Source organism: Callionymus lyra, chromosome 11, assembly GCF_982586985.1.
Source record: "Callionymus lyra chromosome 11, fCalLyr1.hap1.1, whole genome shotgun sequence".
Lineage (NCBI taxonomy): Eukaryota > Metazoa > Chordata > Actinopteri > Syngnathiformes > Callionymidae > Callionymus > Callionymus lyra.
In genome coordinates, this window is record NC_141828.1 from 5,494,464 (window position 1) to 5,508,396 (window position 13,933).

General features: G+C 39.4%; 1 protein-coding gene across 2 annotated transcripts in view; it reads right to left on the reverse strand.

The window, feature by feature from the left end:
- The window catches only part of slc30a6 (solute carrier family 30 member 6), a 47,176-nt gene that overhangs the window by 27,025 nt on the left and 6,218 nt on the right, over nucleotides 1–13,933 (reverse strand). For both annotated transcript variants that reach the window (XM_087802451.1, XM_087802450.1), the window contains exons 4-6: nucleotides 12,615–12,699; nucleotides 627–669; nucleotides 440–505 (exon numbers count right to left, since the gene is read on the reverse strand). In XM_087802451.1, coding sequence (XP_087658577.1) covers nucleotides 440–505; nucleotides 627–669; nucleotides 12,615–12,699 — 194 coding nt within the window. The remainder of the gene's footprint in view (nucleotides 1–439; nucleotides 506–626; nucleotides 670–12,614; nucleotides 12,700–13,933) is intronic.

Below are 13,933 nucleotides of genomic sequence, written 5' to 3' on the forward strand. Positions count from 1 at the left end.
GATGGCGCGTAGAGAGAGAGAGAGATCTACAGTAAACGTATACATTCTGTCATTATATACTTATAGATGTAATCTGTCCTGTAATCTGCAGGGTCAGTGTTGCTCTGTCAGGAATATAATGATTTATAACTGAACCATTAACCTTGTTTATTTTAATATAATGAAACAGTAGTAATATATAAAAAAGGAATACAGATGGAGATGATGTGATTAATCGAACGCAAATTAAACATTTTATTGTTCATAATTTGCATTTATTATTGTTTTGATGCAGAATTATTACTTATCTTGAAGGGATCTAAATGTGACAAAGTAAACATTTCTTGAATTATGATTTATTTGTTTTTTAATGTTCACAATGTTGTGTAATTTAAAGGGTTTTTTACATGATACTTTTCTCTTGTTTAAATGAGGCTGAACTCGTGTCACACTGACTTACCCAAACGAGTAGAGGTGACTCGCTTTCTTCATCGACACCCACGAGCTGATGAGGCATGTGATCAAACTGCAGGACGGAAATCAAACTTTAACTGGCTTTGGAAGATTAGTTAGAACACTTTGATGCGCAGTCAAATTAGAGACAGTCTTGATAAAACACAATTTAAGTTAGAGTATCGAAGACTCACCTGAAGAGGTCAAAAATGGTGAGGTACGTGTACGCTGTTAAGGCTGAAACGAGACAAAACAAATGATACTGTTAAATAATGACAATCTATTACATTTGTGCAGTTAAATGTCACACACGGTATCTAAAGTAATTCAACAATATTCAAGAAAAGCAAACTTTTCACCAGAGACATTGAAACCCCGACAAGGATCAAAGAAAAGCAGATTATCATCTCTATGTAAACATAGTTAGAGAAGCCATAAGCTGATACTGCACTGATTTGAGAGGTGGTTTCATTATGATAATAACCAACGACACTTCACTCATCAGCAAACAAGATATTTCAGAATCTGAATATCAACTGCAGCATCTTTAATAATCGTCTTTTAGCCTTTTTTGTGCAAAATGTCCAAAGAAAATCATATGTTGTGCAAAATATAATCATACAATTCATATTCAAAACTTTAAAGGCACTAGTGAGGTGTTGGTTTATGTTGCTTAAAACTCTGAATCAGCCCAACATCGTCTTTTGACTCAAGTTCAACCTTGAGAGTCGATTTATTCGTGCGTCCCCATGAATCCTTCACCATGTATATGTAATATATTACAGTACAAAGTATTTACAACAAGCTAGGCCTGTCGTCTCAGCCAATCGGCGAGTTCGAGAGATGAGCTGAGGAAGTTCTGAGAAGTTCAGGAGGTTAACTGGTTGATCAACAAGCCAACATCAAACCCCTCGTCTAAAAGACCACTGTCCATCTGCCTAACCGTCTTACTTCCTGTCTGCCTCCAAGCATGTCCCGTTTCTCCCCAGCTGTCTGTCTTCCAGCCTGTCTGTCTGCCTTAATGCTGGCAGCTTTCTGTAATCAGGCTCTGCTGCAGGGGATGAGGAGAGCGGATCAGAGCAGCTTTGTACTGGGAAGAACATTTTGTTTCCCCACCGCCGGTGTCCATGTTGGCCAACCTGACAGCGGTTAATCCTGACAGCGAGGCCCGCGGCCAGACGACGGGAGGGAGGGAGACCTTTAGGACTGAGTCACAGTGACAGATCAACGACCGGTGGAGAGAGAGAGGGAGAAAGAGGTGAAGAGCATGATTGAAAGACAGACAGACGGATCAAGAGATGGAGGCAGACAGACGGTTTGCCAGAATGAAGTGGAGAGAAAGTGCAATTGAGTCAGAGATGCAGCAAAAAGAATTACTGCTATATGACCGCAGGCAGATAAAAAAAAACTTGGCAATTATTTATCTCTCGTTTTATTTTATCGATCTACACATCTTCGTATCTACTCTGACTGACGTCAACCACGTTTTTTCATATGAAATGGTGGTTACAGACGTAGGCATCATGCAGCAGCTGGAAAAGCTCCAAAGTCCAAAAGGTTGCTTTCCATAATAATGCAAAATCAGTTTATAAGTAAAACTAGAGAGTTAAGCAAAGACCTTGGAAAAATTGTGAAGTTGTGACCATCTTTAACATGAGAAGAGGTTGAGAAGCTAGCTGCAACAATTCTTCTGAAAAGAACATTAATAGGAAATGTTTCCATTTTCACTTCTGACCATCAAGTTATTTTCAGATATATATATATATATATATATATATATATATAGCATATATATATATATATATATATATATATATATAGCATTATTGCTTGTCTCTCAGCACTGAGATCTTCAAAAACTCATCATCAAGGTACTGGAATAGGACTACCCTTGAGTAAATGGAAGAACATCACCTGGTAACAGTCACTTTATTAACGTTACTCAGTACTCATGAGGGTTTCTAAACACTGGAATAGATAGAAGTTCACCCAAGGAAAAAACAAATCACAATGAGTGCTATCCTCGTCCACTTATGTATTTTGATACATCCACGACCACCCACTAATCTATCGACATATTTACCAATACAGCCCTCCTGCCGTTTCTAGCGCGCATGTGTCCACAAGCCCGATAATGCTCCGACTTACTCATCGAATCGAGCTGTAAATCACAATTTTAGCCTAAACCCTGGTTTCTAAAACAACTAGTCAACGTTTAATGAATGTTTGTTCGCATGAGCGATGACTCTGAACCTCATAGAAATACATCAATTATCATTTATACATGAAAGCCACGGAGGATGAAAACATCCCGTTACTGATAAAAAGGTATTGATTGGTGAGAAATGGCTCAACAATTGTACGGCAACGATGACGGACATTTATCTACGTGATGCATATTATCAGTGAAACATAATCTAGACGACCAGATCAGCAAACGTCTTCAAAAGACCAAAAGTTCATATCAACACAGAAACCTGGGAAAATATCAGGGTTCGGGAATCTCACGAATGTCTGCCGTTCTCCATTAACTGTTTAACATCGGTAACTCTAAACCCTGGTGGACAAAAACATCGATATGAGAGCTGGACACGAGATCGTTGATGAATCACCCAGCTGGACAACACGTCTCCTCGGCATCATGTGACATCCACCTCATTAAACTTTCATGTTTATCTGGAAGACATGAAAAATATCCTAGTGATTGTGTTTCTACGCTCAAGAATGATATTTAAATCTTATCCCAGCCTGTCTGGAGCAAGTGTTGTCTACTTTCTGATTTAGTTTGAATAAATGATAAGTTATCCAAAGTTCCATCCATCTTGCACGGACGAGGAACGTCTGGTCGCGGTCCTCTTGAGAAACCTTCACACAGCTCTTTTGAGAAAATAAAGAGGTGGCTATTCTAGATGTGGCGTAGCACTGGTTGGTTTCAAGTCTCTCACAAACGACTGAGACATGGGAGTCCACTTAAGTCCTTATTGGGTGGATTTGTTACCGAAAATGAAGCTAAATCCGAGTCAAAAGGCTCAGTCAGAAAGTTAGGAACGAGTGAGGGAATATAAGTGCGACATCGACACAGGTCCTCCATCAGGTCTTATATATCGTGATATTGGCACGTGCGATATGCATATCAATATATGTGCGTTGATTTATATATATTTTTATTGTATAAATCAAGCATTTCTTAAATCCGCACTTTGACCAATCAGTGTCACATTCTCCGCTAGGCTCGGTTGCTATGGTGACGCGTCTTGCCGGCGCGCTGACTTAGTGCAGCTCAGTATATACCAGGAAGTAAGACTAACTTCTGATCTAGTCAAACACTAGTGATCCAGTCACTCGTCTCTTTCAACCTCCTTTGTTAAAGCAACATATGGTAAGAACTTTTCATCTCGTCTCAGTTGTTTTCTTATAAGATCGTGAACTTCCAAACAAACCTGTCCGTCTTCACCGTATGCTAAGTTGTTAGCATCAGGTCATTTATACATTTGGTGACGCGCCGGCGGCTCCTCTCTGATGTCACTCAGTTTCGTGGGAAACTGATGCAAGTCCCGTGAAACTGAGCGTTATAAGTGATATTTTTCTCTGATCATGTCGACACCGAAGCACGAAAAATAAACGAAAGAGAAATAGTATCGTGCAGACGGCTACATTTTTAGGTAAAAGAAAAATACCGCATTAATATCGATATCGCAATTCACGATACTTCTATCGAATACCGCACATATTTCCAATATCCTGCAGCCCTAATTCCTACAGACACAAAACTTTGGTTGTGATTTAAAGATTGTGGACGACGTTCAATGCACGGCGTCTGGACTCTCCATGAGAGATAAGGTGATGAGCTCAGTCATTCAGGACAGAATCAAACTAGTACAGCTGCTCTGGCATCTTTCAACCTTCTGGAAGCATTCTTCCATGTCTTTCACTTGGTCTGGAAACGACTCCCAGTGTCCTCCTAGAAAACTCAAACTCCCATGAACCTTCATAGATCCTGCCAAGGATAAAAAAAAAAAACGTCCACAGTTCCTCCACCAGGAAGTAAACCACACTGACACTCTTGAAATAGAGGTTCGACTTTGGGACGGATCATTCTCCACAGTATCCCTAAGCAGCCCTTACCGGAGAGGATGAGCTTTAGTTAGAATTCTACACAGACTTCTGTCTAAGTTTCATATTTTAAATAAACATTAACTTTGAATAAAGGCAAAAAACACTACAAGAAGCTCTATTGAATACTGTTGGACGACCACATAATGTCTTTTTTTTGCTTTTCACGTGGTTTTGGGTTTATAGATTTGCCAGCGTTACAAGATCTTCTCGCCCGATCGATGGGTTTTGATGTTGCACTGTTGTGTTGAATTCAAAGCAGCAGACAATAAAAGCAATAATAATACAACTGCTGACATCACAGTGACCCCGACACGGACCGGAGCCGCTCAATACGCCGACTGAAGTTTCACATCCCTCAGCTGGGATGGGTTTACAGCGAGCACACAAACAAGACGCACACGGTTACACACAGGTTTCAATTTTCTTATAAATCTCCTGCTTACAAACACTGACACCCAGAGGACACGTGTGTGTGTGTGTGTGGGTGTGTGTGTGAGATACCAGAGAAACAAACACACCGGACGGGATATTACTTATGTCTGGAACTGTGTTTTGAAAGTCAAAACAAATGTATGAAAGCAACATTATCGCGGCAGTCACCTTCCATAGTGTCGGACTTTCAATCTTGCTGCATCATAAATATCCGACAGCCCGGGTACAGAACCGGGCGAGACGATAATCAACAGCGGGCCATTTTCTAGAGTAGCTTAGACCATGTATCTTAACATAAGGTCGAACAAGGTTATGATAAAATTGCTGATCAGTGCATTTAAAGTGATCATCGATGGAGCTGCAAACCACATCCAACCGTCTCTGGTAAAACAGTAACGCGAGACGTGCAAAACATACACACACAGGTGTTTGATGGCAGCTCGTCTTGTGTGTCTGTTGCTGACTGAAAACTAAAAGCTTCTATCGAACGCGTCAACTGCTGCGGTGAGTGAGATCCCAGAGGTGGAGGAACAAAGGAAGGATTGAATGATCAGGAGGAGGAGGAGGAGGTGGAGGAGGAGGTCGGCATGATACACTCACTCCGGTGACCACCGGGCGAGAGACATGACGCGACACTTCTTGACGCAAGCATCAAACGGACCATATGATAAGACCATTAAATACAGTTTACATGATCAAAATGCTCCACAGTGAATCTTTAACCAACCCTGACGAGTAACACCCCCTCGCATTATAACAAATAAGTTAATTGATCCAGAAGATTAATCCCCGTTGACCCATCCCTTCTCCTCTGGCACGCTGGCCTCTTGGACAGTTGATCAGCGCTTTATCCCAGGGATAGGGTTACATTGATTTATTAACCGTGGGGGGTCCGGCGAGGGCCGGGGCTCGGCACAGAGGTGGGGTCGGGGCAGGAGGCTCCTCGGTTTAACGTGTCTCTGGCAGCTGCCGCTGAATTCCCAGACAAGTTTACCTCATCCACGCTCCGGTTTCATCCGGACAGACTGTGCCATGACGGTTCGATACCATCGGATATTTTGTCGTCTTGTTTTTTTTTTTCTCAACAAATATAAACTTTTACAATGACTTGCAACATATTGTTGTTTGTGGCAGTCACGAGACAGTTATACACACACAACCACAGATGGACATTTTAACAAATGTTTTTCAAATTGTAAATAAAATGCAACAAAAGCATAATATAATAATATAATTGTGAAAGATGATTACATCGTTTAGCAGTATACTGTATATTGACTCAGAAAAAAAGAGGAAATGGTGTGATAAAAACAAGTATACTTCTACTTAATTGAATGAATATATAAAATAAAACTGTGAAAACATATAGTACAACAGAGATGCCCATTGTACTAATACACTACTGCACTTACCGTAACTACAGTAGATATGTAAACTAAATAGTTAACCAAAGGTATAAAAAAAAAAACTCAATTTATTTTACAGGCTCGTAAACTGTTTGTTTTGCTGCCTAGTCCAGCTTTTCATAAACACATTTAACTAATTTGTTTCCATTTGGTGTTTTTATCAGAACAAAGAAAGAACAAATACCATCTAAAATATTGACGTATTGTACACACACTGTATTTTTTTGGCCTTTCCCATTTACAGCTGGACATGTAGAAATTAAAGGATTGAGAATTACTCCCTCACACACAGGAATAATACAATGTATTATATTAAAAACATCTTAAACAAACGCTCACAAGCACAACCAACACACATATGTACCATGAATATCTGTTGTTTGTTCCAACAGTGGAGTGAGACTTGTTGTTGACGACAAACGAGGGGGAAAACAAACAAAAATCCAGACAAACTACACGCACACCACACACACACACACACACACACACACACACACACGGATTGAGAGTGACAAATTTAATAAATTACAAAGAAAGAAAGTTAGAAGTGTGTACTGGCAACAATCAGGCGATACGATACCTTTAACCATGCAGGGGCAACTATACGATATATTGCAATACTGTAGGAACGAAGATATATTTTTATTTTTGCTTTAGGTTCAGAGAACGTAATCTAGCAGCCGGAAGTTTAGTTGCAACACGAATAATTTAAAAAAGCTGTAAATATTTGCATGTTGATTGTAAAAAAAAAAAAAAAAGGAATTTGTTTACATTAAATACACTTTATTGAACTACAATCCATAAAAAAACAATGGTAAAAAAATGATTTGAAATCCCCCCAAAAAAATCCTAAATAAAATTGTAATTTTACATATAAATAAAAAGTAATAGTAATAGTAAATACTAAAAAAGCAGCTGTTAAGAGGCAGGATGACGAAGATGGTATAGTAACTTTGGAAGCCTAAAACTTAAACTTAAAAGTAGTAGCCTGCATGTTATACAGAAGAGATAATTATACATGCAGTATATACTGTATATACAGGAGAGATGTTGACGTAAATAAAACTGCTCAAGTGAGGCTGAGTCGAGTCATCACAGAACAGCTGAGTGAATATTCCCAGCGTGATGCAAAGACGAACTGTGTACAGTCAACTGTGCAGAAACACTTGACCTGGTTTCTCCTCATTGCTTTTGGCCAAAAACAGCTGGAATCTGCTCTTACTCTCAAAACACCATCACATAGACACACACAAATACACACACTCGGGTCGTCATTCACAGACGGATACTGATGCAGGCGACCGTCAGCTAGCGTCGTATAAAATTCAACTTCTTATTTATTTCATCATGATTAAAGAACAAAAGAATTGGAATTTGGTCCATCTAGCTGGATACTTTAATTTACAAGCTATTGAAAAAAAATAGTTTAAAAAATTCAATTTTAATGTTGATTATTTTCCTACAACTAAACAATCCCCGGACACAACATGACTTAAATACATCAACCATTCATCAATCACAGAAGACAGCTTATGCAGTAAAAAAAATACAAATAGTTAAATATTTGTATTTTACTTAAAATCAAAAATAAAGATCATGGGGGGAAAAAAGCAGTTAGTTGTATAAAATAAGAATTATTCCATTTTGCCAAGCAGCGTTTTTACCCCTTCATTCTAAAAGTCAAACATTACACCTTGTTAAATAAATCCAACACCACAGTGTGCATCAGCATGTAGGAGTGTGTGTGTGTATGTGTGTGTGTGTACAGAGCTGGGACATGGAAGACACAGAGGTGAGTTGAAGTGTGTGTGTGTGTCACTAAAAGAGAAGCGCTAAAGTGACACAAAGAGCCGGGCTGTCTTTGTTGGTTTTTGTCCAGAAGCGAGTAACTGAGCGAGAAGAATGGAAACAAGTGTTCCTGGAAAGCAAGCGTGTCCGTGTGTGTCTGGAGTTCAGGACCAGGAAACACAAAGCGGACTCGAGCGCGTCAGGACTGGAAGCCGATACACTGGTAAACACTGCACAATTTGATACACACTTTTATCGTGACATCAGATTATATTTCATCAACATTGCAACAACTTTGCTTGAGCAGCAATCGGATACAAACATACATGTATCCGTGTCTGAGACGTTTAACAGTAGAAAAGTTAATACAAACTCATTTTAATTCATGTGTGTGTATCCACCGACTATGTGATCCATGCATTCAATCTCAGTTCTAATAGATGCATTTTCAATGCTGCTGGGAGATGATGTCAAATACAATTAAAGCATTACTTTTTACAATAAAAGTGGGTGTTTACGTTAACCATGTATATGTCGCAGTACAGATTGGAATCCAGTAGGATCTGGAATCCTACTAGTACAGATTGGAATTCCAATGTAGAAAAATGATCATTCTTAATTGTATTGCTAGAGATTTAGAAGCTTAGGTTAGCTTAGGTAGAACTTAATTGATCCTTCAGGAGGTTTCCTGACCTGTTTTTTTTCCAATTAGTCACAGCAATACAGCAATTATTCATAAAAAATAAATACAAATAAAATAAGAACAAAGAGAAATAAAGAGAAAGAACAAGATGATACAATCTCAGTCTAAAGATAAAGAACATAGATCAAGGAAAAATAACAAAGACAAAGGACACAAAGACAAACAAAGAACAGAACATCATGATACTTTCGCTCCACTCCTGCCCCCGAACTCAGAATTGTACAATTTAATAGCACTAGAAATAAAGGAGCTTAGATATATAATTTCAGATTCAAATCTGTACGTGTAGATTCTGAATAAAATCATGATTTGTAAGAATATTGTCGTTTCCTTTACATTAACACCATGGAAATAGATTGGATTGACGGTATTTTAATTACGTATTGTCCTATGACAAATTTTGATTCCAATCTATCATGGGACAACCCGCAATGGTCCGAATGAATCAGGTCTATGACCTGGACCAGATGGCTGTCCCCATGGTTACAATGTGTATTGACAGAAGGGTTATCAGATATTAAAATATCAAGTCATTCACCTAGAAAAGTAATGGCGAATGTAGGCTTACCTACTAATGTAGGTGAATGTATGCTGAAACTTTAGGTGCGTCCATTTTCTAAAACATTTTGATGTAATCCGAATTTCTCCTATTAGAATTTGAGATTGTCATGGTAGAATTCCCATTTGTCCTTGGACAGATTGGAATTCCAATATTCAGATCCCAATACAGTAGTAGGATTCCAATCTCTTCTAGTACAGATTGGAATTCCACTGTGACGCATACACAGATAGTTGGATAGGATTATTCCCCCCCCCCCCAACAAATTGTAAATATTTTCATCTACAGATCCTATCATCACCTGAACACATCGACTCTACACTACTGTTACATGTCATGAACGTTTCGCCCACTCCTATGTGAAACATCACGCACCGATGGTCATCTGCTTGTGGGAAATGGGTCATGCCATTCATTAATCTTGTCCATGTGTCTCACTCAGCAGGCGTATTAATGGAGTGCAGATCTGATCAAGTAATATTATGGATTACGTGGACCTTTAACTGGATTCACTCGTTGGCTTTTAGCCTCTTTCCGTCATTTAATTTGCATTTTATTTTAATTAACTCGCAGAATCTCTTTCTATCATGTTTGCTTTTAATTCTGACATTATTTTGACACTTTTGCAAGTCTATAAGATGCTTTAATAACAAACATTATCATTCTTATCATTACTATTATTATCAAAACACTCTTATAGTATCGACACATTTATATGACTTGGCGATCTACCTTTAATGGTTTTCAGCTACACAATTATACTATGTAGCTCAAAAGAAAACCAAATTAAATTAAATTGTTCTTGTTGTTTGATTAACCTCAAGTGTGTTCTAATAATTAAACGGAAATGTCTTTTTCATTTTTTTAAATTGGTATTTTCTATACGATGTCATCTAAGACGCATGAAAATATGAACAAAAACACCTTTTAGCAGAAACTTCACAGTGAAGACAGACGAACAAATCAAGCCTCAATTATCCATCTGGAAAAATGTATGGACAATCTATAGAAACACACCAGGAACAATATGTTTACACACACACACGTACAGAAATGAGATCAGGAACGATCTTCCACAACTCTGATTATCTTTTTGACGATTCACGGGTCAAGAAAGGGTTAACCGCCTAAGCAAATCCAGGGAGGCATCATATGTGTGTGTGTGTGTGTGTGGGGGGGGGGGGGGGGGGTTGTGTGTGTGTGCACATGTATGTTTGCAAACCAACTGACAGCCAAGTGAAGGAGATGAGGCCAGATTGCTGCATGTATGCGTGTGTGTGTGTGTGGTATAGTATGTGTACGTACTAGTCACTTAAGCTGTTGGTCATGAGATAATGGGGCCAGGGAGGCGTGTCCGTCTGTGTGCACAGTATGTACATATGTGGCGTCCTCCCCTAGAACATAGTATAGACATGTGGAGGGAGACGGGCGGGGGCTGCAGGCGTATGTGGACAACGGTTCACGTCAACTTAAAGCTGAAGCCCCCGAGAGGCGTTTGTTGTACACATTTCTACAGAATCCAATCCATGAATCAAGATTAGGCAAAGATCTGCAGTTTTATGTCTGTCATCAGATATTCTTATTTTATCTTATCCAAGATAAGAATATAGATGATGATGGACGCCAACAATAAGAGTAAAACTGGAGTTTGGTGAAGGAAAACTGAGATAATTATGTTAAAGCGTGCCTTAAAGAATGAAAAGAAATGATCAAAATGTGAATAAAACCCTTAGTCTAGCCAATGACCGTCTCTTTTTACCGAAAGTCTTGTTCTTTCTTTGATGAAGGAGAAGACGAACACAACAAACTACACCAGGGGTGTCAAACTGGTCCAGAAAAGGGCCGAGACAGGTTTTTGTTCCAACCAGTCAAGCACACATGAGTTATCGAATCAGGCTTAAACAAGCAACACCTGACTGACAATTAATTGATTACCGTCTCCAGACGCCTGATTGGTTCAACTATATGTACTTGAGTGGTTGGATGATCCAAAACCTGCACCATGTCTGCCCTTTTCTGGACCAGTTTGACACCTGTGAACTACACCGTATCGTGTCAAAAGGCGATGTAAAAAAACATTCCTCTTGAGAAAAAGAGGCCAATAGTTAAACCTGACCCCAAAGATCTTCCTCCTCTGTGGCATTTACACAAATGTATCTTTTGCCATCAAGAGTTTGTGACGGATGACATCTCATCGGACCAGTCAGAGTTCACCAACATTGATTTCAAGAAGAAATCTTTGCAGTTTCACTCACAACCAACTTTGTTGATATCTAGCTATTCTATAAAAACAGTCTTTTTCCCAAGGGTTGCATCAGGTTCAACTTGACTTAAGTTGCTGCAATCTGGTCTACGTTGTGCTACAAACGCACACAATATTTGACGTGCGAGAGCCTGGTATTGAGGCACATTTCTAGTAACAAATCTCAGCATCGGGGGGGTAACACGAGTGGCACCATTTAGGCTGCGTCGCCGTCTCCGTTGTTCTCACTGAGGCCCAGTATTGACAACGGTGTCACCTTCCCCTGTTGGTTCAATAATTCAGTCATAAACTTCCTGTCTGAACGACACCCAACGCTACAGCTTTTTTTTAAGAGTGTTGCCTCAGTGAGGAGTGCAGGGGTTCAGATAAAGTTGCAAGACGTTCCTTTTTGTGGAACTAAATACTGCAAAAATGAAGAAAGTACGGAACAAGACACAACAACAAAGGTAACTGTTGAAGGATTAAAGTATCATCATTCCTTTCACCAAGAATGGAGTGAAATGTGTTTCCTGTTGAGGTGATTAAAACAGAAAAATCATACTGGATTACAGTGTGTACCTGTGTATGAATGTGAGTAATTTATATTTATAGAGCGCTTTTCCAGACCAGGGTCACAAAGAGCTTAAACAATCAAAACAAAACTCAATAAAATATATACTTAAGAAGTCAAGATAACACAGAGAACAACACAGGAGTCTCAGAAAATCAAGGAAAAATCTTCACGAATAAAAATGTCTTGAGACGTTTCTTCAGGAGTCAGTAGATCATCAAACACAGAGATGGTTCCAAAGTTAAGGAGCAACAATGTAGCCGTTTTGGTGCAGGTTAATGTGACTGGATCCGTTTTTAACGCACTCTAGAAAGTCGCCTTCCGTGTCTAAAAGTGTGCGAGTGCGGTAGCGTGTACACACTCACCCATGCTGTTGGTGGAGCTGCACCACATGAGCAGACAGCCGGTACAGATCACATTCAGGGTCCCGAAGAGCAGAATTCTCCATGACTGAAAAGAGGGAAAACAAAAAGGCAAACATCAGGAATCGCGTCTTAAATAAGACTGTGACGAGTAGAATGTTTTAACTTTATTTATGTCAACTGGTAAAATGCAAATAAAGGTAGAAAGAGCTACTAGCATGTTCTCAGTGTCAAGAATTGTAATGTTCATTTGTGGTCACGCCACCATCTCATGTACGAACATTGTAAAATTGAAATGTTGATCAAAATCATTTCGAGCACGTCTGTTGCAGATGTCAGCCATGGTTTGCATCAGTATATACGACACGATGCCATATATATTTTTGGATATAAATACTCTTGATAGTGACAGAGAAAATCTTGGCGTCAACTAGATACAGATACATTTTTCATGTTGATATAGTAAAGATGGTGAATATAAAATAAGGAACTTCTAGAGAAAAAAAATGGTCATAAACTTCCAGTTCTATTAGAACTTTAATTGACGTACTATTTGAGACTGTGTAGTGTCATAAATGTAATAATTGGCTTTTTAATTAAAAAATGTGTTTATTTTAAAAGAGTTGCTTGGACAGAATAAGTCATTTCCGAGCGTTTGTGCAGTTGATTTGGTAACAAATGCTCCCAGCAGTGCTCGCTGTCACAGCGTGGCAGCCGGCCAGAAGCCCTTGTATCCCGATCCAAACCCACAACTTGACTGGGAGCTGTTGGGTTCAAGTCCCAGAACGAGGGCGAGCTCCCGGCCCGGACAGTCCACGGGCTCCGACAGCGATTTGAGAGAATTCTCTGACTATACCGAGCTTGTTGCCGAACAAATTTGCCGCCGTCGGAATCAGTTTGTCACAGACATCTGAGCTCAAGGGAAGGTCGCGTTCACTGCAAGTGTAAAAGCGTGGAGACTCTTATCGGGATAGAGAGAGACAATATTTTTCCAGATATACCAAACTAGTCGTGCAGAGAAATGTTCAGAAAACATCCTCTTTAATCAGAGAGATTCAGTTGCGCTTCTTTAAACCAAGGGGCGGATGCGTTCTCGCCACCGGGGAGAATGTATCGCCCTGACATTTCAGCAAGCTGCTCCGAGTGATTTCAACTTTAAATAACCGAGTTGTTCCTCAAACGCACTGATGTCGTTGCTGCTTCCTAGAAAACAATTAGGCTTCGGTGAAAGCAAAAAAGTGGACGGAAGACTCTTGTATGTTTACAACCTTTAGGCATGTTTTCCATCAAATCCTCTTTGACAATAAGTAAAAAACATTATT